At 40.6% G+C, this 27,952-nt stretch overlaps 1 protein-coding gene across 1 annotated transcript in view; it reads left to right on the top strand.

Moving 5' to 3' along the window:
* Positions 1 to 27,952, top strand: part of DNAH9 (dynein axonemal heavy chain 9) — a 305,906-nt gene that overhangs the window by 59,749 nt on the left and 218,205 nt on the right. The window contains exons 18-26 of the mRNA XM_058559699.1: positions 5,607 to 5,829; positions 6,454 to 6,620; positions 14,205 to 15,075; positions 17,535 to 17,665; positions 18,002 to 18,128; positions 21,965 to 22,117; positions 23,344 to 23,469; positions 25,784 to 26,023; positions 26,373 to 26,533. Coding sequence (XP_058415682.1) covers positions 5,607 to 5,829; positions 6,454 to 6,620; positions 14,205 to 15,075; positions 17,535 to 17,665; positions 18,002 to 18,128; positions 21,965 to 22,117; positions 23,344 to 23,469; positions 25,784 to 26,023; positions 26,373 to 26,533 — 2,199 coding nt within the window. The remainder of the gene's footprint in view (positions 1 to 5,606; positions 5,830 to 6,453; positions 6,621 to 14,204; positions 15,076 to 17,534; positions 17,666 to 18,001; positions 18,129 to 21,964; positions 22,118 to 23,343; positions 23,470 to 25,783; positions 26,024 to 26,372; positions 26,534 to 27,952) is intronic.

Below are 27,952 nucleotides of genomic sequence, written 5' to 3'. Positions count from 1 at the left end.
GAGATCATTAATCCTCTTTGTTATAATTTGATTTTTATTTTAATAATTTATTCTTTTATGTTTATTATTTCCTTCTACTTTCTTTGGATTTATTTTCTATTCTTTGGCTAACTTAAGATGGATATTTTGCTTACTCATTTTGAGCCCTCTGTCTTTTTAATGTAATATTTAAAGTTATAAATTCCCTTCTAAGTACAATTTTACCTACATCTCACAAGTCTTAGTATGTAATATTTTCATTACAATTTAGTTCTAAATATTTTTAATATAGATTATGATGTGTTTATATATTTTTTAATCTTCAAACATGGGGTTCTTTTATTTACATTTCTGTTATTAATTTCTCACAATTGCATTGTGGTCAGAGAATGTGACATAAGTAATAACAAATGTCTGAAATTTGTTGATGTTTGCTTTGTATACTACAGTATGGTCAGTTTTTATAAATGTTCTGTACATATTTGAAAAGAAATGTGTATTCTGTAACTGTTGGCTGTAGTGTTCTGTGCATGCCCATTTGAACAAACTTGTTTTATTCAAATCCACTGTGTCCTCACTGCCTTTTTTTTGTCTCCTTGTTTTATCAATTACTGAGATAATCCTCTTAAAAATCTTCCACTTTGATGGTAGATTGTGACCTTCTCCTCGTAATTCTGTCATTTTTTGTTTCATATATTTTAAAGTTATGTTATATGAACATGCAGAGTTTGACTTTTTATATCTTCCTGGCAAATTGAAACTTTTAGCCACACATTAAAAATCTCTATCGCTAGCTATATTTCTTGTGTTAAAGTCTGTTTTGTCTTATATAAATATAAGTAAACCAATTTTCTGTGTATGATATTTGCCTGGTGTCTCTCATTTTATCCTCGGGCTTTCAATCTTTCTGTGCCTTTATATTAGGAGATATTTTTATAATCAGCATAAAACTGAATGTTTTATCTACCTTAATATTTATCTTTTAACTGGGAGTTTTGTTCATTAACATTTACCCTGTTATATTTGGATTCGTTTCTACCATTTTATTATGTACTTTCTATTTGTTCTTCTTTTTTCTTTTTTTCTCCTTTCTTGCCTTCTTTTAGGTTGAATTTTTTTTTTTTTTTAATTTTATTTTCCCCTTTTCTTATTCCGTTTTTTCCCTTCTGCTAGTTTGGATGTTGTACTATCTAGATCTACTGTTCTAATGGTTACCATAGCTATTTTAATAAAAAGAATAAATTTATCAGTATTGTTACTCTGCTCACATCCAATATAAAGTCTTTAGAATAGTTTGATCTCAGTTGTACATCCATCAAATTATATTCTATCATTCCCAGTAATTTCAATTGTTCTCTATTATTTATTTTATTATTATTTTTTTAATTTATTGACCCACTGCACTTGAAAATCCAGGAATTGATCTTACTTCAGGGATAGCTATATCCATTTCCTCACATGAAATCAGGAATGTCTTTCTGTGAGTCTATTGAAAATATTATTCCACTGTGTCCTGCCTTCATTTTTGTTGCTGAATAGTCAGCCATCAGTCTAGTTTTGTTTAGTTTAGTTTAGTTTAATTTTGTTTTGTAGAAATATGTCTTTGCTCTGAAGCTGATTTTAAGATTGTTTTTTTCATTTTTGGTAATCTGCAGTTTCATATGGATGTACCTATGTGAGGATTTCTTTATGTTAATTCTATCTGGAATTTACTGGGCTTTCTTGATCTTACATTTGGTGTCTTTCAGCAATTCAAAAAAATTCTTAGCCAGGATCTCCTCCAAGATTGCTTCTTGCCCATTCTCTCTACTGCTTCTTTCCAGAGCTCTTGTTACACTTATGTGAGATCTTTTCACTATCCTCCATGTCTTGTAACAGTTCTCTTAGTTTTCAGTCATTGTCTTACTGCATGCAGTTTGGATAACTTCTTCACTTGTATCAGACAGCAGTCCAGTTCTCTCTTTCAGCTTTGTCTGAATCTCCTTGATCTGTTCATTGAGCTTTAAATTTTAATTATACTTTCCATTTTTAGATCTTCTCTTTGGTTATTTTTTAATTTTCCTTGCTCGTCTTTATACCCGCTTATTCTTCGCTCAAATTTTAAGGCTTTTATTTATTCATTTTTTAAGTTTTAGAATGTGTTCATTAGGGGAGCATCTTAAGATATCTTTTGATTTGTCAACTTAAAAGTGGTTCATTTCTTCATGCCATAGATTAAAGTTAACATAAAGGCCTACAGAAAAATTTTAACTTCGTTATCCTGGAATTGCCTATCCGCAGAGCACAGTAGGATCATTTTTGCATTGCTAAAATATATGTGGAAAGATTTTCCTATGCTCTCTTCACAAAGTAATGCCATCATAGGTCATAATTTTCATGTTATCCACCTCAATAAGTTTTATCGCTTCTCAGAATGCATCATTCAATATGAAAGTCCACACGCTATCACAGATCTGGGCATATATGGAGAGCTTCTGAAATTGCCTCTATTCCTGACTCTGAAACAATGCTGAATTTATGCTTGAACTTAAAGGGCAGTTTGGGACAGGGGCAGTGACCTATTGAGAATGTAGGAGATTATCTAGGCTTCTGAAGGGTGATCCCTAAAGAGAGCATTTCTGTATAAACTGATATATCGTGCTTAAAAGGATGAAAGTATTTTTCTCAGTCAGTCTTGAATTAATGTCCGAGAAACTGCAGGGAAGGCATTTTTCTCCTGCTATGTGGGTCAGAAACAATAAAGCAAGGCACCTAAGCATGAATTCCTGTCCTTTAAATACATTAAATATTTCGTTTTTATGTTCTGCATCTGAATTCCAATATCTGAACGCTTCACAGGTTTAATTTTGCTGTTTCTGTTAGCTCCCACTCATGGTGACTTCTTTCCTTGTGTATTTTGTGACTTTTGATTGTAAAATCTTGTTCCTTGGAATTTAATCCTTTGAGGATTGGATTCTAGTTGCATTCCTCCAGAAAGGATTTTCATTTGTTTCTGCTGGTCATCCAGGGACTCTTCCAACTCCAGACCACTTGTACTTCAGCTTGCAGTAGTCCATCTAGTGCCAAGGTTAGTACAGCAAGGTTCCATACTGTCCCTTGCTGTGCAGAATATTTATTTCCCGTTCATCCTTATGGTGTTGCGACTTCACATACAGCCTCCTATTAGCTTCCTCACCCTTGTATGGGCCCTGGGCTTAATCACCTGTTCCCACATCTCATAAAGCAATCAAAATAGCAGCTCAAGGTCTCCAGCATTCAGTAGAAACTATCACATGAAAGCCAGCTTTGAACCTCACTTACCTCCCAGAGTTTTGCTTTCACTACATTTTCAGTGTCTAGAGATTCATTAATTTCATAACACCTTTGTGATCCATTTTCAAATGATTTTGAAATATTTTCTTAAGCATTTTAGTTGTTTTAGCAGAAGGGTCATTCATATCGTCATGTACATCATACCACTAGAAACAGAAGTCCACCATTCTCCAATGTCCAACGTACTCTCCAGTCAGAGTTTTGCTATACTGCTCCACTGAAACCATTCTTGTCAAGATCACCAGTGATTTTCATATGGCCGAATCTGGCGGTGATTATCAGTCTTCATCCTACTTGAACATCTCAGCAGTATTTGGCACAGCTGGATCACTCCCTCCTTTCCCAACAGTTTCTTCTTGTCGCTTTCAGGATACCTCACTTTTCTTGATTTCTTTCTATCTCACTGGCTATGCCTTCTTGGTCTCCTTGGCTGGGCTCATCTCCTCTTCTAGGCCTCAAAATATTAGAATTCCTGAAACCTCAATCCTGGACTTTCTTTTCTACCTACAGTCAAATTTCAGTTGATATCTAACACAACACTTTGAATACGTCTGTGTGCTGATAACTACCAAATTCATATTTTCAGCCCCATCTTTTAGGAACTCTAGGCTTACATTCAACTGCCTAATAAATATCTCCCTTAGGTGTCTAGTGTGAGGCGTCTCAACCTAAAGTGTTTAAAACTTATTTCTCTCCCTCTTCTGCCTCCAAAAAACTAGTCCTCCCCAATTCTTCCTCATGTCTTTAAATGGCACCATCATTTACCCCATTGCTAGGAATCATTATTGATTTCTCTCATTCCCTCACATCTTTCCTGCAACTCATCAGTGGGTCCTATTGGCTCTAGATGCAAAATTTCTTGAATCTGACCTCTCCTCATGTCCACCATCAAGGCCAAAGCCAACACCTTCTGTCACGGGGACAACTGTTATAGTCCCTAAATGTCCTCCTGGCTTCCCTTCTTGTCCCTCCACCACCAATGCCACCATCACCACCATCATCATCACCACCTCCAGCTGAAATCTATTCTCCTCCAGCTGCAGATCTTCTTGAAAATATAAGCCAAATCATGCCATTCTCCCACTCAGAATTCTCACATGTAGAATAAGATTTGGACTTCTTACCACATAAGGCCCTACAGTGTCTAGCCCCTTGTTAATTCTCTGACCTCTTCTCCCGCCATGCTTCCTCCTTTTCCCCTTAAGCTTCTACCACCCTGACTTTTTCCCGTTTTCTCAAAAAATGAAACTGAATCCAGCCTCAGTGCCTTTACTCATGCTGCTCCCTCTACGTGAAAGTTCTTCTCCCATTTCTTTCTGTGGCTCACTCCTTCGCATCCTCTACATTTCTGCTCAAATATCACCTCAGTAGAAAGGCCTTCACTGACTACTCCATAGAAAATAGTCCTGTCCTTAGTCTCTGTCCTTTTACCTCATAGCACTCATCACTCTGTGAAACTATGCAATTTATTTCATCCATCTGTTTCCTATTGATTTTTCCCACTAGAACGTAAGCTTCATAAGGGCAGAACCTCTGTTTATCTTATTTATCATTCTAACCTCAGAAGTTGGAAGCATGCTAGGGCTCATAATAGATGCTCAACATGCATTTTTGAATTAAAGAATGAATCTCATGTAATTCTCACAATAACCAGTGAGATAGAAATTATTTTTACCCCATTACCATAAGACCTACAGTCTTATAGGTGAGGAAACTGAGGCTCAGAGATGTTAAATGACTTGGTCATGGTTACACATCTAGTGAGGGTCAAAATTAAACCCAAGTGTGTATGACTTTAGAGGCCATAATATTTTTTTATTTTCAGTTTTTAAAGAATAATTTAATAAATAAAATAATTTGTAATATATTCACTTTGAAATAATTTCACTTTGAAATAATTTTAGACTTACAAAAAAAGTTGCAAAAATAGTGCAAAGAGTTCTGTTTTACCTTCACTCAGCTTTCCCAAATGAGAACATCTTGCATAACCATAGTACCATTATCAACACAAGGAAGTTAATATTGATGTAGAGGTAGTAACTAACCTACAGATCTTACTCACATTTCGCCAGTTGTCCCACTAACGTGCCATATCTCCTGAGGCTCCTCCATCATGGAGGTCTCAGTCTTTATCTTTCATGACTTTGACACTTCTGAAGAGAGCCATGTTCTTACTATCAAGATATAGTCTACGTCAAGTGCTAGGCACATGGAAAGTTATCCGTAATAGTCACTATTGTTGTTGGGGATGAATAAATCTTCCTTTTGAGGACTGGAAGGAGAATGGCTCCTCATGTTCTGTTTATTTTGCTTAGCTTGGAGGACCTTGAAGTGTTTATAAAAAATAGTGAGAGTGGCTTGCTCAAGAAAGTCGACAAAGGAGATTTCAAAGGATTGGTTGAGGTAATGGGACACCTTATGGCTCTCAAAGAACGGCAGAGCAGCACTGATGAGATGTTTGAGCCCTTAAAGCAAACTATTGAATTGCTGAAGACCTATGAACAAGAATTGCCAGAAACAGTGTTTAAGCAGCTGGAGGTCAGTGCAAAGTTTATGTTTTCTTAATAAAAGAAATAAAGGGAGAGTGTCGAGATTTCTGAGTGAGGTGAGGTGTGTTGGTGTAAATGAAGAGCAGGACTTGGTGATGACCATGTTTTGGTACTATATGTATAGTATATGTATAATGTCTACCACATTCTGGAAACTCAGTAAATATAAACCAATGTAATGCTGGAGATATGCAGGAGAATTGATGTGGGTGAAGTATTTGGGTTTTTTTTCCAGAAACAGGGATGAGCCAACTTTTTGATTCAAAGAAAAAAAGCAGGTTTGAGAAATGTTAAGATGGTCTAAGAGGAAATGTGGAGCATTAAACATAATAACCAAGCACTGTTGGAAAATATAGAAAAGGGCAAGGGTCACTGGATTGGAGGCTGAGGGCAGGAAGGATAGCATTGAGTCAGAAGAAGGTGACAGTCAGGAGAGCAGACAACCAGAGAGATGAGTCGAGGAAGGGGAAGCTGTAGAGAACGGGTGAACGATACCACAACATTGTAGCATGACACGTAGCAGAGAGGAAGATATCTGGGTGTGTCCAGCTTCAAGACTAGGGAGAGGGAGGAGCACAGTGTGGGTCTGACCACACTGACGTCTCCTTTGCAGGAGCTGCCCGAGAAATGGAACAACATAAAAAAGATGGCCATCACTGTGAGGCAGCAGGTGGCCCCACTGCAGGCCAATGAAGTGACCCTCCTCCGCCAGCGGTGCACAGCCTTCGATGTCGAACAGCAGCAGTTCTGGGAGCAGTTCCACAGAGAAGCTCCCTTCAGGTATGGACCCAACTGCCTCCTTTCCTTTAACCATGACAATCTTTGAGACACTGATGATCTCTCTGTTGAGTTTGTGTATTCTTTTAGCAGATGAAGACTACTTAGCAGTTTCTCTCCCATTTAGATCCATTGGTTAAAACAACGGTGCTAATGTGGGCAGAGTCCTATCATGGCCTGTATGAGATGAGCAAAGGTTGTATAAGCACCTTTTCTTAAAAAAAGTCTAGAAGCTTCTGTGTCTCCACGTCTATAAAGGGACTGCATGTGGTAAAATTACTAGGTTTTTACTAAACTGTGAGTATTCTAAGTTCTCACAGACTCTTGTTCTTTTGGTTTAAAAAAGTGGCTGGTAGAATTTTTTTTTTTTTAAAGATTTTATTTATTTATTTTTCCCCCCAAAGTCCCAGTAGATAGTTGTATGTCATAGCTGCACATCCTTCCAGTTGCTGTATGTGGGACACGGCCCCAGCGTGGCCGGAGAAGCGGTGCACGCCTGGGATCCGAACCCGGGCTGCCAGCAGCGGAGCGCGTGCACTCAACTGCTAAGCCACGGGGCCGGCCCGTGGCTGGTAGAATTTTAAAATAATTTTGGAAGGCATTTTGGTAGCCTAAAGGAAGGATTCAAGGTGAAAGATTTACTTCAGGGTGTTCTTTCTCTGCTTAGGAATGCTCAGACACCTCCCTACTTGTTATTAGGAGTCTTTACATAAACAAAACAACTATAGGATGGGCAATACTTTCACATGTGCACCCACACGTGGTTCCTTTCTCAGAGGCTTTCTGCCTTGGTGGAGAAGTCTACCCAGGGTCTGCTCCTGGTCCACTGCTCAGCATTAGGGGCTCCAACCAGGAGAACAAGCTGGTTCTGAGTGGTCCTGTGTCTGCTAAAGTGCCGGCTGAAATGGGCACTCTCCCCTCACTCCAGCTCCAGGGTTGGCTTTCTGTTTCTCTAGCTGAGCTTCTTGCTGGCTCTCCTCTGCAGTTTTGAGTAGACAAGCTTGGAAGTCTCCAACTGGAAAATGCCTTAGGTAAGAAGTGAGGAACCTTATCATTTTCAAGGGTTACTTACCCACAGAAATATTACATTGAAAGATACATATTAAAGTAACAAACAAAATTATTTAAAAAAATCACAACTTTATTGGAAGGAAATATAGCATAATGATTAAGCACACGGACTCTGGACTCAAGCTTCCTGGTGTCTAATCACAGGTCCACTACTTACTGCCTGGTCAGGGGAGCTGTGATTCAGCTCCCTCACCTGTAAAATGGGGTTAATAATTAATAGTATCCAGCTCACAGGGTTGTTGTTAGGATTAAAGTAATAACCTTGGCAAGTGTTTAGCATAGTAGCTGGCACTAGGGTGACAAACCATTCTGGTTTTCCTGGGACTGTTCTGGTTTTAGCATTGAAAGTCACACATCTAAGAGAGCCCCTCTGTTTTGGGCAAACTGGGACTGTTGGTTGCCCAACCTGGCACACAATAAGGGCCTACCTATTCTTATTCATTCATCAAACATTTATTAAGCAGCTGTTACCTCCCAAGCATTATACTTGGGGCTAGAGAGAACAAGAAGAGCATGTTAAGGGGCAGGGAAGGACAGATGTGTCAAGTTATGTATACAGCCTATGACTCTAAAGCAGTGTGCTACCATGTTGGCTGCTTATTAGAATCACCTGGGGAGCTTTTAAAATTTCCAATATCCAGTCTGTCCTTCAGACCAACTAAATCAGACTCTCTGGGCTGAGAACTGGGCATCAGTATTTTGTAAAGCTCCCCAAGTGATTCCAATGTGCAACCAGGTTTGAGACTGCTGCCCTAAGGGGAAGTAACTGGTTCCCTCTTAAACAGGGCATATAACGCCAAACGAGTCTGTGTCCCTTTGGAATAATTGCCGTAGGAGCTATCCCCTTGTTCCAAAGAAATATCTATCACTCACAACATTTGTGGAACTTCTTTTGGGACTATTCTTTCAGAGTCAGAGGCACATTCTTTTGACTCTCCTTTGAGTGTACAATTTAATGTTTGAAATTCAACACTGATCATGCAGAGCCAAAGCTGGTGAGGGAAATGGGTGTTCAAGCTGGATAATACTACTTAGTGTTAACAACAACCAGACCAATGGCAACAGCCATAAAATAGTGACACTAATATCTTTATATCAACTGTCTCTTTAAAAAATTTCAAAAAAGGAATTCCAAAGATGTTTGGCAAAATATCTCCCCAAACAGACTTCTGAGACTGCTTGAAAGGAAACAACATTCATTTGCTGGTGTGTTTTTGTGTGCCTGTTGGAAATCTGGTATCCTTCCCTCAGAGTTACATTGTGTATGTATATTGATCAGCTGTTGTTGTTTTTAAATTTATAGCTGCATTTTTCTTTCTTAGCACTTGTATCTGCTGGCTGTGAGAATATTGCTACCCTTAGCTGGGTTTTCGAAACTCACATCTGTTAATTTGACATGCAGATGAATGCAAGAGAATACTTTGAAAAGAACTGCTCACAGAAGTGTGGGAAACCAAACGTTTCTGCAATTTCGACATATTTCTCTTCTTGTCAAGAAACCCATCAGGGCTAAAGCATAATTGTGGATTTATTGCTGAAAGGAATCTTAGTGGGCATCAACTCATGTGTTTTGTTTCTTAGTTTTGTGTGTGTGAATGTGTGTTTAAAATTTTTAGGTACTGTGTGTGGTAAATGAGTTTAATTCTGGTTCCTTCACTTTTAGATCATATACGAATTTCTAAAATGCAGACCCGGGTACCTTCCTCTGTGAATGCAAATTTCTGTTCCTGATTAGATTGCAAGTTAAGTTCACGTTGTTCTTATCTTTGAGGAGGAAAAAGAAAGTGAGGGTCTCGTTAGGCCCTTGCAGTCTGACAGATGCTGGGTGAAGTCAGGGTGTTTGGGTTGAGATTCTTTCTTCACGTTCAAATCAAGTTGTACTTCCTCCTTTAGTTCTTAACTCTAGCTGTATCAGCATATTCCTAGCTCAGCTTTCACACTTCATGGTAATTGGCTAAATCATCATACTCAGATTTAAGGATTTTTCACAACTCTTAAAATTGGAGACTAATTCTCCCCCTTGAATGAAAGGCAGGCTCCATGCTTGTAGCAGAATTCTCTTGTTCAGTCTTCCTGACCTTAAGGAATGATGCTGTGACATACAATCTTCTTAGCCACATCAAGACCAAGGTAATCCAGAGGTTTCTTAGCCAAAACAATTGATTCCTATGAGCTCCAGCTCCATGGAGACCATTAATATTTTCAGCTGGCCGGCAACCAGATTCTATGAACAGTTGGGAGAGGCTTCTTTTTTTTTTTTTTTTTTTTGTGAGAAAGATCAGACCTGAGCTAACAACCATGCTAATCCTCCTCTTTTTGCTGAGGAAGACCAGCTCTGAGCTAACATCTATTGCCAATCCTCCTCCTTTTTTCTCCCCCCCCAAAGCCCAGTAGATAGTTGTATGTCATAGTTGCACATCCTTCCAGTTGCTGTATGTGACGCGGCCTCAACATGGCCGGAGAAGCGGTACGTCAGTGCACACCCGGGATCCGAACCCGGGCCGCCAGTAGCAGAGCGCGGGCACTTAACCGCTAAGCCACGGGGCCGGCCCGGGAGAGCCTTCTTGAATACACCCTCCCATTGGGTGCTGCCCTGCATGGCAACTAGAAAAAGCAAGGCTTTCCACACAGCCCAATACAGCAGACATGAGGAAAAAAAGGGCCTCTGTCTTGCTTTCACAGTACCTGTTTCCTCTTCAATAGCTGGAGAAAAGAGCAATATCAGTCATTAAATCTCCCAGGGACGTGTAGATAACCTAAGACATATAATTAGTTCAGCTTGAGCCTGTTCTTCTAGTTAATCTGACTCATTCACATGATTCAGGCTTTCCTAGAGCAGAAAAGTTTGTGGAATCAGCAAAAAATGATGTAAGTGCTAGGATTTTAAGGTAATTCATGTACCCTGATTTCAAGTACTTAAAGCCTCAGGGGCAATTTCAAAAATGACTAGTAAGACATGTACATTGGGTGCCAACTTTAACCCGCACTGGGGAGGCAGTTCACACACCCCGTGTAGAGGATGATGCTTGAGCCAATGGGCAAATGAGAATTAGCCATTTGGAAAAAAGAGGAATGGGAAGCGAGGCTATTCCAGGCAAAGGAAGCAGACCGTACAAAGACACAGAAGGGTGAAAATGTAAGAAACAGCTGGAGAACTGCATATGTGTAGGGCTGGGTGCAGGAAGTGGAAGATGAGAATGGACAGGTCCATGTGAACAGGTTTTGACTGCGATCAACCAGTGAGGAGTCTAAGCACGAGAACAACATAATGTAAATACCACTGTCTCATGGCTGTGGAGAACAGAATGGAGTGAGACAGACTCGAGGCCAGGTGCTCCATGGGAGAGTGATTTCAACAGCCCAGTGAGAAGCAATAGGCCTGAAGTGAAGCAGTGGCAGTGAGAATGGAGAGACGAGAATGGATTTGAGAGAGATTTAGGAGGGAGAATCAGCAGGATTGATTGAATATGGGAGATGGGGAGAGAGGAGAGTCTAACACAATTCTCCATCTTTTTTGGACGTTTTGGACAAATAGATGGAAGGTGGTACTAGTTGCTGTTCACTGAGAGGGGGACCACAGAATGGGAAGAACTGAAAGATCACAAATTCAAGTTGGAAGTGTTGAGTTTTATGATACTTGTGGGGTATCAAGTGCAGGTGTGTCATCACTCATTGCGTATACAGGTATGACACTGAGGTTAACGTTTACCAATGACTAGTTTCCTGAGAATCAATTTAAGTCACTTATTCCTCTCTCTCTTTCTCTGCTTACGTCTGGGTCAGGCCTGAATCAATCATTTGTCCAAGACCACATGCGTGAGCAACATATTTTCATTTCTCTTAATTAGAGTTTTATTCATCCAGACTTTCCAGGCATTTCTCTTCTAGATTAAAATACTTTTGCATTATTATTTCAATTTCAAAGACTAACTACACCATTTTCCCTCCTATTACTTCCTTGTTCTTAGACTATATTGTTCCCCCAGGTTTTGGAGAGCTGCTTCAAGTTTATTAGGCCCATTAATCAGGTCTACGAATATCTTGACAATTTGCACTAGAGTTTTGAAATGGAAAGAGAGTTACTTGCCCTCATATCTAGAGGTTCCTTTTACTCCTAAGGCCAAATTAACTTTTATGTATGCTCAGCTACAGGAGATGACTGTCCACAAATTTAAACTCTAAACAAAAATTATGCCACAAGGTAGATGAAGTTTGGAATAGATTTGACAAATGATTGCCTCTAACAAATATTTGAGGAACCAATATTGATTTAAGGGTGTTTATACGTGCTGAGGAAAGAATGATTAGAAAGGTCATTTATTATCTTCTGTGTACACCCCTAACCACTCTAATAGCTCAGATCTTACCTAAGAAGTCATTCCTGAATTATATCCCATTAATAAATTAAACAGAATGCAGGCTTTTAGAATTTGTCTCATAGATCTTGCACTAACACCAAAAGGCTAAGTTCACTTTACAAGATCACTCTAGTCAAGATAAAAGTAGAACTTACACACTCCAACAGTTAGTCTTTGGAAATGAAGAGTAAGCAGAAGGACCATTCGTGCTTGACCATCCTTCCTGCTAGACCACTTGCCATGAGGATGTTACATTTCTTTCCTTCTAGTTCTTTTCCCATTGCTCTCATAGGGGAGAAACGTTCTTGCCTATATAGACAAAGGGCCTTCTTCAACTCTGAGAATTCTAACTTCACCTTCTGTTCTGAAACACTTGGGAGCTGGAGAACAGTGAAGACGTGCAATGATGTTCAGCCTCATTCTCTTAAGACGCAAAAACACAACCAGAGCACATGAGCCAAAAACTATTTAGATGGAACAAGTGGGAATCAAACATAGCAAGCATCAAAGTTAATCTGACACTGATTTAACAGTATGCATAACTGTTATTGTGTTGCATGGTAATTAGGCTTAAGTGGTGAGCAGTTCAGGTAAATGACTTTAATTAGGATTACATTCCATCCGTCATGTCAAATATTTCCAAAGACAACTGAGAGAAGAGTCATTAAAGAAAAGAGGTTTCTATGTCATCGTCTTCCTTTTTCCCTCTCCTCCATACACAACCAACCAACCAACACGCACACACACATACACTAGGTTGAAAGAAATGACCAGTTCTCTAGTCACTCATTTCCTCTCAACTTTCCGCTTGATGCTGAACCCTGTGATGCCCTATTCTGATTTTAGAGGAACGTAGTATTCACCCTTAAGTCATGGTATCCCCAATGTCTAGCCCTCCAAGCACACAGAAACAAGAAAACCTGAGATTGGTGATTGGGAGAAAGGATAAAGGGAGGTTAGGGGAGGAAAATGAGACGCTCCTTGAACACATGGGTTCTGAGTGCTCCTGACCAAAGTAATGTTGTCTGCCCATGTGGCTTCCTTTGAGTGTAGAGTTCTTATGTTGGAGGACGGGCTCTGCCAGGAATGGAAGTCTGGAGGGGTGGCAGCATAAAGTAGGTAAACACTGGTGAGGATCAGGAGCAGTGGATGCATGCCAAAAGCACTGGAGAGAAGAGGATGAGGAAACATGAACTAAAACTGTAAAGCTAGACATAGTGCTTATAGAAGTCAAGTGCAGAACTACAGGTTGTCCCAGGATACAGAAGGAGACCAGAGACAGCTTGGAGGAGGGACTTAAGAAGATGGAGAGCCTGGATTGAGGCACATAGTGAAGGAAAGCCACAGCAACAGTATAGGACCTTGGTGAGAGCTTTGTGCTCAGTCTTCAAGGCCCCTATCAGTGGTTCTCAAACTTGGAGGTGCTGTTGCCTGAAGGTGATGCAGGCCATCAGTGTGAGCCTCACCACAGACAGAGACACCAACCTGTCACACTGGAACCACTTGGGGAGTATGAAAAATGCTATTGCCTGGGTCCCACCTCTCAAAGATACTGATTTAATTGGACTGGGGAGTATCCTGGGCATGGAGATCTTTTAAAGCTTCCAGGAGATTCTAATAGGCAGCCAAGATTGAGAGCCATTGCCCTAGAGGAGGCGATGCCAGATTGGGTCAGAGTTGGACTTCTAAGTGCCAGCTCTCTTACTTAAAGACCACCTACCACTAGCAGCTCCTGGCAGGAGCTTTGGCTTCACAGCATCCACAGTAACATGACAATACTCTCTTGTGTCAAGTGGTCTGGGAGCCAACAAGTGGAAGCAGAATCTAAAGGGGGCTTGAACAAAGGGGTGTTCCCCTCTACACCCCTCTGGATGGGGAAGTTGGAGGAGTTGGAAGATGAGAGGAGTATTTTTACCTTCTCAGATGTGAAGAAAAGATCAAACCGTGATGTTCCTCTTGAACCGCCCTTCCTTCAACTGCTTACGCTCACCCTACTCCAACCTACACTGAGTGTCTTTTCTTTCCAGGCTTTGGTGAAATTCACTGCTCTTTGCTAAATTACTAAGCATTTAAAGATTTGAGCTGCTGTTACTTTGGTGATTCTAGGAAACAGGCCCCTGTGTGCTATACTTACAAGAGAACACATTGTGTTTTGTAGGTTTGATAGCACTGACCCTCATCAAATGCTGGATGCCAGACACACTGAGATCCAGCAAATGGAATCCACCATGGCCTCCATTTCTGAGTCCGCTGGCTTGTTTGAAGTCAACGTTCCTGACTACAAGAAGCTGAAGCAGTGCAGGAAGGAGGTCTGCCAGCTGAAGGAGCTCTGGGACACAATTGGGATGGTGACCTCCAGTATCCATGCCTGGGAGACCACCACATGGAGGGATATCAATGTGGAGGCCATGGACTTGGAATGCAAACGGTTTGCCAGGCACATCCGGAACCTTGACAAGGAGGTCATGGCTTGGGATGCATTCACAGGCCTGGAAAGCACCGTGTTGAACACTCTAACCTCCCTGAGGGCAGTGGCTGAGCTGCAGAATCCAGCCATCCGGGAGCGGCACTGGAGGCAGCTGATGCAGGCCACAGGTGTGAGCTTCACCATGGACGAGGGCACCACCCTGGCACAACTCCTGCAGCTCCAGCTGCACAACTTTGAGGATGAGGTCCGGGACATTGTGGATAAAGCTGTGAAAGAGATGGGTATGGAGAAGATCTTAAAGGAGCTGCAGACTACCTGGGCCAGCATGGAGTTCCAGTACGAGCCCCACCAGCAGACCAACATCCCCCTGCTGCGGTCAGACGAGGACCTCATCGAGGTTCTGGAGGATAACCAAGTTCAGCTCCAGAACCTGATGATGTCCAAGTACATTGCTTTCTTCCTGGAGGAAGCGTCGGGCTGGCAGAAGAAGCTGTCCACAGCTGACGCCGTCATCTCTGTCTGGTTTGATGTGCAGCGCACGTGGTCTCACCTGGAAAGTATATTCATTGGATCTGAAGATATCCGGGCTCAGCTGCCCCAGGTACCTGCTAAAGAAATCAGCTCTGTTTCCTTATCCGAGTCAAAGGAAGAGCACCCAGTTCCTGCATCCTCTAGACCTTTCCCTTCTCTCCCTGCCTGCCTTGGCTTCACTCAGGGCACCTCCAACAAACATTGACCTTACAAGCCACCAAAAGTCAGGCAGAGGAAAAGAGAGAAGGTGAAATGCACACCAATTAGTCTGTCCCTAGATAGGTAAGAAAAGGAAAGGAGAACCTGGTTTAAAAAAAAATGTGTACACGAGAAAGGAGATCAAAAATATTAGCTAGTGCAGTTGGAGATGAGCTGCTCATGGGTTGCTCCACAGATAATTATAATGCAGGTATCGATTGAAAGTGAGCATTGTTTCCAGGCAAATGCAAGTTCCTTCTCAGCAGCAAGCCATTCTGTACACCTCTGGCCTGTGACAGCATTCTAAATACCAGTCTTAGCTAAATACTGAACAGTGAATTTCTCTAAAATAAGCTTTCTTCTCCTTACTACCTTTCCTGTGGTTGATTGCCCCTTCTAATTTGTCCTAATTAATGTGCCATTAACTTACCCCTCTCTCAGCGGACTCTAATTCATTAAAAAAAATTTTTTTTGCAGACTTCCTCTGCGTTCCTTCAGCACAGCAAGTTCTTTGCTTACAAATCAGTTTGATTCCAAAATATCATGTCGCCCAGACCTTATTTAAAAGTTAAGGCACATTCCATCAGAACATTATATTTTTCCAGCTCATCCCACAAAAGCATATTTAATGTAATAATGCAAATTAAAGGTTGTACATTTGCAATGAAAAATAACAGAAAACAATTCTGTTACAGCTGTTGTAATTAAGCCAAATTGAATAAGCCAGATTTTATTTATCTTTAACGTTAGTGATTGAAGAAGAGCACGTTTAATGAGGAGCAAGGACTTAGGTGGAGACTTTTGTAAAGACTTTAAAGGAGACATTCGAGAATTTTCAGTTAAACATAATAAAGAATTGATATGATTAACTCCCCAAAAGTGCCACAGGTTTGTGTATAAACATAAATACCTTTATTTTCTTTATATTAACAATATGATAGAGACAATACTGAAATATAATAAAATCAGCAATAATCTTACTCCCCAACTAGTTGCTATCTTCATTCATTATGAATATTTCCCAACTTTTGTTTACATATATACATATTTTTACATAATTGCTCTCAGTGCAATTACAATTTTCTGTTTAGCTCTTTTCGTTTGAACATTTATGCCAGATATTTCCGATACTTTTTCATTTTTAATTGGAGCAAGATATCTCAATGAGGAATCATAATTTGCTTTACCCTGCCCTCTTGTTTTTAAATCTCATTGGGAGAGAGGCATGGATTACAGAGATCTCAAGCAGACTGGGGCTGGCGGCCGCTTGCGGCTGCGGGACCTTGGGCAAGTTACTTAACCTCTCAGTGCCTCGGTTTCCTCATATGTAAACTGGGACTCACACTAGTACCTACTTCAGGGAGTTAAAACAGCACACATAGCACATACCATTATGATTGTTGTTATGTAATAATAATACCACAAGCTCTTACCAGGTGCCAGGTGTTGGGCTAAAGGCCTATATTATTGTCTCAATCATTTCGACAACACTGTGAGGGTGTGTGTGTTTGGGAGAAATGATAGTATCTAATTAATTTTGACATCATAGTAGTAACTTTGCTGAAGAAAAACTTAGTTTGGTTATGTAAACTTTTGCAGGGCCCAGAAAGAACACTGGATCCACTATCTACCTGACCTAGGAATTATATGTTTTATGCCAGCAGTTCTCAAAGTGTGGTCTGGTGAGCCCTGGGGGGATCCCTGAGACCTTTTCAGGGGATCCTTAAGGTCCAAACTATCTTAATAATAACGTTAAATGTTATTTGCCTTTTTTACTCTCATTCTTCCATGAGCGTGCAGCGGAGTTCTCTGGAGGCTACGTGACATGTGATATCACAACAGATTGGATGCAGAAGCAGAGAAGAGAATAGGATCTTCTAAGACAGACATTAAAGAGATTTGAAAAAAAACATGGAAAACAATGCCACTATTTTCTCTAAGTTACTTTGTTTTGGAAAATATGATTATTTTAGATAAAAACATGTTATGTTAATATAATGGGCTTATTATTCTTACTTATTAAATAAATTAGTATTTTTTTAAATATCTCAACTTTATCTTCCAAACAGAAGATATATTGGTAGATATAATATTACCTACATAAACAAAAGCTCTTTGAACTCTTCAATAATTTTTAAAAACATAAAGTGATTTTAAGACCAACATGTTTGAGAACCACTGTTTCAAGCTAAAGGTATTTCCTTTTTCAAGACTAATCTCTGTTTTAGATAGCCTAGGAGCAGGTTTTTGCTTCTGACTTGCTACATGAGAGGAGCTTCTTGGAATATGAGGGGAGTGATAGTTAATTCTTCCCTACATTTTTATTTGCAGGATTCTAAAAGATTTGAAGGCATTGACATTGACTTTAAAGAGCTAGCTTGTGACATTCAGAAAACCCCAAATGTAGTGGAAGCCACCAACAAACCAGGTCTTTATGAAAAGCTGGAAGATATTCAGAGCAGGTGATGGTCTGCTTGCTGAGACTTCTGAAACAGAGGACGCCCTATTTTCTTTTCCTCCTCTGCCTCTGAGATCCTTACTTTATTTAACTGCCTGAGTGAGTGAGTATGTCTATGTGTGTGCCTTGATTTGCTTGTGTGTTTGGGTAATATGGGGTATTATTAGAGCTGTTTATTCTGATGGAAATATATCAGTGTGTATGTTTGCAATACTCATAAGTGTTCTGTGCCCTGATTTCTGCACATATTCCATTTATTGCATAAGTTTGCATTTAGGTAGTGTCTAAGTACCTATGAGTCTAGGCAAACTTAACTAGGAAATTCTGTCTGTGCCCTCAGATTGTACCTGTGTGAGAAGGCCTTGGCGGAGTACCTGGACACCAAAAGGCTTGCCTTCCCTAGGTTTTACTTTCTCTCCTCTTCTGATCTGTTAGACCTCCTTTCCAATGGCACAGCTCCGCAACAGGTAAGCTGAGGGATTGCTTGTAGAAACATCTAGAAGGACTGAGGAGCTCCTACCAGGAGAGTTTCAGGTTCCCTATTATACCTGCTCTCTCTGGCAGTGTTCGTATTTCAGTCCTATGTTGCCACCAGCATCAACCCAAACCTCAGGCCTTCATTCCCACGATTACTGCTTCTCAGGATGCCCTCCAGCCCATCAGTGGCTACTATTCCCTAAAGTAGAATTGAAGAAGCTTTGAGGATGGCAAAGGTGGAAGGGAAGCCTTCACAGAGAATGCCTTTGATCTGATTCTGTAGAGAGATCCAGTAAATAGGAGTCAACAGTTACAGCTAAAATTTCTATAGGGAGATATGATGAAAGTTGTATTAACTGGAGATTGGGATGGCTTAGTGGAAAGAGTATATATGAGGAGACCAAAATTTTGGTTTCTATCCCCTAGTTCTAGCCACTTATTAGCCAGATAGTTTGGGCATATCACTTCTTTGCAATAAACTTTCCTTATCTGTAAAATAGAAGAAGTCTGCTGTGTTACAAGACTTTTAAATATTAAAGTAACTAATTTGAAGCACTGTTGGTATTTGGAGCTATAGTCAGTGGTTCTCAAATTTGACAGTGTGTCAGAATCACCTAGAAGCCTTGTTAAAATACAGACTCCTAGGCCCCACGCCCAGAGTTTTTGATTCCATAGGTATGGGTGGTGCTGGAGAATTTGCGTTTCTAAGGATTCTCCAAGTGATGCTGCTGGTCTGGGGACCACACTTTGAGAACCACTGCTCTAGGACATAGAGTCTGAGTCTCAAAATGACTGACAGGAGGGAGGGATGATGTCTCTGCTGTATGCTCCTGTAGCTTTCCTCCCTTGTCACCCTAAGAAGAGTTGGAGATTTGTTTGTAGTTCTCTTATTTTCCTTTAGACTGAGGATACGTAGTCGAAATACTGTCTTCGGAAGTTACTTGGATGAGTTCTCTTCCTCCTCAGTATGATTTTGTTGTTCATTCAAAGTCTAGTTGGGTTCATTTATTTCTCTCTGCTTTCGGTTTTAGGATTTTCTCCATCCTTGTTGATTTGATTGTTTGAATATGTAGAATTCTAAAAGTCAAACTATGCAAAAGGATATGCCAGCAGTGTCCCTCCTTCCCTAGTCCTTCCATGTCATCACCAGTTCCATTGGTTTTTGGTTTATCTTTCTTATGTTTATCTTTGCAAAAATAAGCAGAGGTACATTTACGTTTGCACGTATACATTTTTTTATTTCCCCTTCTTTCTTACACAAAAAGTAGCATGCTTTTTTTAACTTAGTTATATATCCTGGAAATTGCTCCGTATTAATTCAAAGAAATCTTCCTCATTATTTTTACATCTGCATCATGCTCCATGGACTAATATATCGTAGTTTGGTCATAGATTGTTTATAATATTTTGTAATTACAAATAATGTGGCATTGAATAACTTTAGACTTTGTATTATTGAAGGTCTATCCTCCACGTAAATTCCTAGAAGTGAGATTGCTGGGTCAAAGGGTAATTGACACAGGACACACGCAAGACAAAGTGGTCTTGTTAGATATTGTCTTATTTCCCTCCCTAGGAATTGTATCCTTTTGCATCACCACCAGCAATGGGTGAGAGCTTCTTCAACAGAGCCAAAAGATGGCACCCATGCATAAGTTTTCTACCTTTGTTGTTAACTTTCTAAATTATTGAAATTATGTTTTTGGTTTGGTAAAAAGTAAGTACTAAAGAGAAATTATCCTTGATAGTTATACCCTTTTTGTTCCTATAGATTGAAATATTTCCAAAGTACCCCAGGCATGGTGGAGTTGAAATACTTATCACATTAGTCTTCTGTTTTGTAACTATGTGTTCACTAATTCTATGTACGGGAGAGGTCAAAGATCATTGCCAGATCTTTTATACCTTTATACATGATATACTTATTCTTAAATATTTTTTTTTTTATTTCTCACTTGGTTTGAGTAAATCTTTAAGTAATTTCCCCCACTCCCTGCCCCCCGAGATGAAGCGTGATAGAATAATTCCCAATTCCTTCTATACTTGTGACTCTCTTTAGTTTTCACACGTGAGTGATTGAATGGTTGGGTTTGGAATTCATGAGTCACAGCAATTTCCCCTCAAATCCCTGGAAATATAGTTCTGCTGTTTCTTGTTACAGAGAAGTTGTCTGAGGTCTGCTTTTTTTTTTTTTTTTTTAACCTAATTTCTTTCTACCTGGATCTCTAAAGAGATCAAAATTTAAATTAAATTTTAATTTTAGAAAATTTGTATATGCTTAGATACTTGCTTTATTTTGTTAGTTTTTCCAACACATGATGAAGTTTCTTCCTATCTGAAATCCAGGACTTTCATTATCTTAAAAAAAGTTTTCTTTCACTATGCTTTTAAATATTTATATTCCATTTATCTGGATATTTCTTCCTTTGGGTTCATCACATTTCTGTAAGTTGAGATTCTATTTTCTCTGTGCTATATACATTACCTTCATATATTCATACATATTTTCATATATTCATACATATTCATACATATTTTTATCTCTTAGTCCTCTTCCTTGGTATTCTTCAATAGTTTCTCAAGTTTATCCACCATATTTACTTTGCTTGTGTTAATCAGTCCTTTAGTCATGATAATATTGTTATAAACTGTGCTGTGTCATTTCTTGACTTCCTTACTTTATTTCTCTGCTTCCAGCAACTCATCTTGTCTTTCACCTCGTATTTTATAGAGTTCATGTTTCTTTCATTTAATTGAAAACCACACAAGGTGATGTTTTTCATAATTATTTCTGTTTCCTTTATTAAAGTTTTATATATATATATATATATATATACTCTTACTCTATCTCTTGAGTCTCGTTTTCTCCTTCTTTTAAGTTGCAGGATAATTTCATAGGTCCCATGCTGGTGGTGGTGATTGTTTTTTTTAATCTACTATTTGTTCTTGGATTAAGAAAGGTCCATCCCATCAAGATATTTTTCCCAAGTCAATGTGGATGAGATCTCCTCCAGTACCTTCACAGTTTACCCAAATACTCAAAATTTTTCCTCTCATCTCATGAGCTAGAGAACTGGTTGCTGTAAATTTCGGATTACAACTCAGGGTACCAGCAGCCTAAAGGCTGTTGTATTTCAAAAAGTTCTACCAGAGGACAGCTTTCTCTTTACTGTTTCTTCTTCAGCCTGCCATTTCCCTCACTTCAGGACCACAGTGTGGCTCTGTCTGGCATCCCTCCTAGAACAACCACCCAGGGGATCCTTGTAAAGGGCCTCTGTACAGTGAGGGTCCATGTGAGGCAGAAGCCCTGGCACACCCAGGCTTTCTGCTTGGTGTGAACATGCTTGCCCTTGCTTTGGACCCTCTAGAAATGGTTCGAACAACTGAGTGACTTCTTCCACAGGCCACTGCCACCACTACCCTTGACCCTCCAGATTCGGGCATGTTACCATTCCTCTGCAGACTATCCTGTACTCATCTCCTGCTGCACAGTAGTATTTTCTTAGGAAGAAAGTTTATGAATTAACCATCATTTTTTTCTCTAATCTGTTCCCATCTGTAGTAGATCAAACAGGAATTAATCAAATTTTTGTGTCCTCACTGGTTTGTAGCTAGTGCATGATTCCCACTAGTTTATATTCCTTTGGCCTTTACTATTCGATTCAATTGATTCCCATCCTCATATCACCATCATTCCCACAAGCTTCTTTCTAAATGCTTGGTATTCAGCACTCTAAAGGATGTCACATGGTAGACCTCTAAACAATACTCATAAGTAACTTCCCGGACACATTCTCCAATCCTTTGGCACGGTTTCCCTCCATAGGTTCAACGCCACCTTTCCAAACTCTTTGACAATATGGCCAAGATGCAATTCCAGCTAGACAGCAGTGAGAAACCAACCAAGATAAGTCTTGGCATGTACAGCAAGGAAGAAGAATATGTGGCCTTCAGTGAGCCCTGTGACTGCAGTGGGCAGGTAACATAAAAGTTCTTTTTCCTTCTTACACCTTTCTCTCTCCAGTGTCTGCGTTCAAATATGGTCAACATCAACCTTCAAGACGGCCTTTTTGACCTTGAGCCAGAACTGCTGTCCATGTTGTAGGACTTCCAGCCTCCCTTGCCTTGAACTGACATTGAAACAGCTTCTAGTGCCTGCTTTCTTCTCTCTGGGAGGACACATGTCAACATTCATATCTCTTCCTTAACCAAAGATCTGCACAGAGAGAAATAAAATGCACATAAACAACTTCCTGAGTAAACGAGAAAAGGATTTTAAAATAATTAGCACCACCAGGAGACTTTAACATGACAACCCTTGGAACACCCCACAGGGAAATCTGGAGCACTGACATCTTCCCTGGGAGAAAATGCCCTTTGAAATCAACCACTTTCCTAAGATGTCACTTATCTGTACAAATACACCTCAAGTCTCTTCCTCCCACAGCTCTACCTCTTGGAGAGCCAGCTGCCACCCTGCTCCAAGAGCTAGATCTCCCGAGTACAATTCAAGAAACACGAAACATGGGATGACTCTCTTCTTGAATCTCCTTCTCATCTTTTAGCATCACCACTAAAGTATAAGCCCTTCCTTCTTCATTATCCTAAATGATCCAACAAAGCATTGTCCCTGGGGGCTCTAATCTAGTCCAAAGTATCACCTAGGGAAAAGATCTTCCACAGGGTTCTACCGTCATCCACATGTGTCTTGGAAAGCAATTCTAGTACCAAAAAATAATCACGTTCTCAGGTTTGTGAGAGGGTCCTGGAGTTTGATTCAGAATATGTTCTTTTGGTAGACTCAGAAAGCATTTAGTTGGAAAACATAAACCTGGCTTACATCTTCATATTCAGTGTGGACAGGGTCATGAGAGTCTACTGACTTATTTACACCTAGCTCAACCCAGATTAAGATTTCTGTGTGTGAACTCTGGGTGGTGGCCCCCCATCCCTTTATCCTGCTCCTCTGTCCTGGGTGTTCCAAATGGGCACATCGTCCTGTTGTTAATAAATCCTAGTTCTCATTTATCACCGCCTTGGTTTACACAAACAAATGTCTCCATGTGCCTTCTGGCAGCCATTTGGGGTTGTACACCGTGCCTGGGCTCCATTTTCTTCACTCTTTTAGGTTGACTGGAAGAAACTGTGTAGTACTGATCATAGTTTCTTAGGAACCCGTTGTCTAACCCAGAGTTCTTTTTTCAGGTAGAAATATGGTTGAACCACGTACTTGCTCATATGAAGGCCACTGTGAGGCAGGAGATGACAGAAGGAGTAACTGCCTATGAAGAAAAGCCAAGGGAGCAGTGGCTCTTTGACTATCCAGCTCAGGTATTCGCCTAACTGGGACCTTGGTGGGCCACCATCCCCTCTTCCTTAGTGACCTCCTTCAGCCTTCTGGGGCTGCCAGACATCAAACTCACTGTGTGCTTCACAGTCAGGACAGGCTGGTCTGTGAGGGGTCAGCAAGAGGGAGCAGGGGAATTGGCAGCCATGACCTAATTCAACCATTACCTTAAAGAATCAAAGGTGGTCTATTTTTACTCTCATTGGCTCCAGTAGGGAGAATGTGTAAACAATGCAACTCATTGAGCCGGCCTACTTTGCATGTGCCAAGCTCTATGCTGAGTACAGGAGACACCAGCAGGGAACAAGACAAGGTAACCCTGCCCTATTGGAGTTTACAGACTGGCGTGGAAGTCAGTCACTTTCAAATGAGACCTGGTGCAATAATAAAGGAGGCTTCGGGTACCCTGGGAACATATAGCTAGTTAGTGGGGTCTGGGGATCACCTCCCTGAGGATATGATATTTAAGCTAAGATTTGAAATAGGAGTTAACAAGTAAGAGATGGTGGGAATGAGAAAACAAGCGTGGAGAAGAGTATGGGCAAAAGCTCAAAAGCCAGGAAGAGCCTGATGTGTTCGAGGAACTGAGAGGAATTGAGTGTGGTTGAAGCAAGAGTAAGAGGAGGAGGAGGAGGCAGCAAGAGGCAGCAGATAGATTCTGGAGAGGAAACGAGAAGCCAGTTCTTACAGCCAACTAGGGAGTCTGACTTGATTCTAAAATATATCTGAATCGTCTACAAGGTTCTCAGGAGGGTAATAAGAGGAGAGAACAAATGAGAATTTTTTTAATGGTTCTGGCTGCAATATACCACTCCCTTCCCCTGTTAGTGGCATAGTACTGGTGTTGGAATATTTGGGGTTAGAAGATATCTGATGGTTACTGAGGCCATAGGAGTAGATGAGATTGTCCTTGGAAAATACATGGACTGAGATGAAGGTGTAGAACAAACCCTTGAGCACTGTTCAATGGCTGAGTTGGCAAGGAGGAGCCAGTAAAGCAGGATGAGAAACGGTACCTTTTTAGGTAGAAGGAAAACCAGAAAATGGTAATCATGGAAACCAGAAAAGAAACTGTTGATAGCAGGTGAGAGGTCAAAAATGCCACACACTTCTAAGAGATCAAGCAAAATAAAGAGGCTGAGGAGTGCCCATGAACTTGGTGAGGCCATTTCAGCGGAGTGGTAGAGGAGAGGCCATATTGCAGGGGGTTGAGAAGGAGAAGAATGCGGTAAAATGTTGACAGTGTAGACAGACAGTGAGAAGAGAAAAGAAATGTCAGTACTGCAGAAGGGAAGAGGTTTTCTTTTTTAACAGTACAGTTGACACATCACATTCAAACCATCCCAGCAAGATGACAGTGTAGGAGGAACTTCTTTACCAAAATCCAATATGTCTAAATCTAAAGGCAAAAACGGATAAATTAGGGGAATGGTACTTTTTACTACAGCAGGATTCTCTATTTCACAAAGGGACTAATTGCCAATTGGATTCCTTGTTTACCTAAATTAGAATTTTGAAGCAAGAAAATTCGTTGCCTCGCTATTGTGACAGAGATTTTCTAAAGCAGTGTCTCCCAAACCAAATGACACTACAGGTGACAAATGTATCTAAAGTCTCCACCATGAATAATCAAAATTATGCATTTTCCATGTTAAGTTTCTCAACAAACAGAAGAAATGTTCATTTAAATCACTTTTCCCATTTATTTATTTTGAATCTCTGAAAAACACAAATCATACTGACCACATTGAATTTCGCTGTAATTCACCTTGACCTTCAAGAGTAGGCCTTTCAAGGTTATAGCTTTTAAGAAATAAAAAAAGGTAGTGAAAATATTGTGGGCAAGCAAAAATATGCCACAAATGATCAGCAGTAGCTAATCAAACTAGAATACTCGGAGCAGAAGATGTTCCAGAACAGAGCAAAGACTGAGTGTCGTTGAGATACTTAATCAACATATTGTTATGCTCCCAAGCACAGGAAAGATGCTGTGCCTGGGTAGTAAAAATGGAATGATCAGTGTAGCAATTTCTAAAAGCCACTGACATTGACCAGAGTCAGTCTTTGGCTGTTCTAAACCAAATAATACATTTTTTAAGAACAGAAAGTACTTTCCCCACTTGTGTTGTAACCACTTCATATCTCCAAGGATTCGGAGGCATGTGGCTGGTGGAAGAGGGAGAAAAGAGGCTTATGTCACCCACACGATTACATTGCGAGCCCTTGCTGTGTGAGGAGTGGGCTGGTTTTGGAAACAGTCTTGGTAATGGCTTTACTAAGTGACTCTTGGTGCCATAGGTGGCCCTGACCTGCACTCAGATCTGGTGGACCACAGAGGTGGGCATTGCATTTGCCAGGCTGGAGGAAGGCTATGAGAACGCCATGAAGGACTATTACAAGAAGCAAGTGGCCCAGCTCAAAACCCTCATCACTATGCTGATTGGCCAGCTCTCCAAGGGGGACCGGCAGAAGATCATGACCATATGCACCATTGATGTGCATGCCCGGGATGTGGTGGCCAAAATGATTGCTCAGAAGGTGGGTCCCAAACATCTGGGATTGTCCCTCTTTGTGAACAGCTACACCGTGAATAATGGGGTTAGGGAGAAGTTCACATACAGCCAACACATTGAGGCCCCAGGCTCTGCACTGGTCAGAGAGCTGGGAGAGGATCATGGTGGCTGCTCCTACCTTTTAAGACCCCTTGCAAAATAATGTAATGGGAGCAGCCCATGTTTTCTACGCTGTGGTGGGCACAGTGTGCTGGGCTCTTGACTGGTAGACAACATTCAAGATATCTAGAGCCCTGTGTGTCCTGTGGCCAAAAGGCCACCTGCTACCTATTGAACACTGTGATTCACCCAGCACTCTGCCACTCTCTCTTTAGGTAGACAATGCCCAGGCCTTCCTCTGGCTGTCACAGCTGCGGCATCGTTGGGATGACGAGGCCAAACACTGTTTTGCAAACATCTGTGATGCCCAGTTTCTCTATTCCTATGAGTACCTGGGAAACACACCTCGCCTGGTGATCACACCTTTGACTGACAGGTGAGTGCTGATGCCAGCCACTGACGAGAACCCCACTGCTGTCGGGCTCAGGCCATCCAATGGCCATCCAGGGTCAAGGCCACTATCACTTGCTATTTGTCCACAGAGCTGCAGGGGGAGGGCCTGACTTAACACAACAAATGTAAAATAAAAGTGAAAGGATGTAGGGCACAGCCCTTCTCAGAAGGGCTTTTGTTCTCAGAACAAAACCCAGAGCAAATCAGTGAGCCATGACTTTTTAAGGAATTACTAGACAGTCATACACACCTGGATTCTAACACCAGTTCTAACACATACCAGCTGTTTGACCATGAAAACTTGACCTAATTCTTGGTTTCTTCATCTGTGAAATGGAGGTAGTAACTCACACTTCACATGAGTTTTATAAGCATAAAAGACAGTAATGCTTGTAAAAAGTTTGGTGTATAATAATTGCTTAGTAAATAATCCCAATTACTTGTTTCTTATTGGTAAGTTGGTACATTTATTCAGCACCTCTCACTCTGGGAACGCAAAGATAAAAGTAAGATCATCCCTAAAATTAAGGAGCTTACAGTTTTTTAAGCAGCCTTATTCTCTGCGGTTCATGTTAATTCACTCATGAATGAATTCACACCAGACACTGAACTAGTCACTGGGAATACAAAGATGACTAAAACATTTTCTGCTCTTAGACTCCAATTCTATTGAGGGAAATAAGACATATGTAGATAAAGGATTTTAAATAGCACCAGGGGAAAAAGTGCAAGGCCATAGTATAAAATAAGGCCAAAGCCATAAGCTATAAATCTCCAAGCAAGAGACTCTGCAGTGAGCCCTCTGAGCACTGAAGGTCCCACCCACTGTGGGAAGAAGACTGGGGACACTTCAGGGAAAAGATGGCATCTGATCTGGACCTTGAAAGACGTGTAGGATTCCAATGGGATTTCAGTACGTCATAGGATGGCTGTCTATGAAATTGTATGGAAATCTGTGCACATGTCACTTTTTCTATTGAGAGGATCTATAGCATTCATTAACTGTTAAAGTGGTCTAGGATCACCAAAATTTAAAGATAAGCATTCTGGAAAATGGAATTCTATGGGCAAGGGCATGGAAATGAACAAACTCAAGACATGTTCTTGGAAGAGAGAGTAAGAGTCTTGAACTTGCAGGAGGTGGTGGTCATAAGGCAGGGAAGGTGGGTAAGAGTCAGACTATAAAGTGTAAAGAGTATATTCTTTTTTAATCCAGTAAGTAGTGATAAACTGTTGAAAATTTTTCATCAGAAGAGTAAAATGATGAAAACTGTATTTTATGAAGATTTATCTGACAGCAGAACATGGGCAAAGAAGAGAAAAGACAGGAGAATAAGGTCATGGTCCATGTGAGAAATGATATTTTAATTCTGCTGAGATTCCTGTAAATTCTGCTAAGAGC

Source organism: Diceros bicornis, chromosome 18, assembly GCF_020826845.1.
Source record: "Diceros bicornis minor isolate mBicDic1 chromosome 18, mDicBic1.mat.cur, whole genome shotgun sequence".
Classification (NCBI taxonomy): domain Eukaryota; kingdom Metazoa; phylum Chordata; class Mammalia; order Perissodactyla; family Rhinocerotidae; genus Diceros; species Diceros bicornis.
This window is presented reverse-complemented; position numbering and strand designations above follow the sequence as displayed.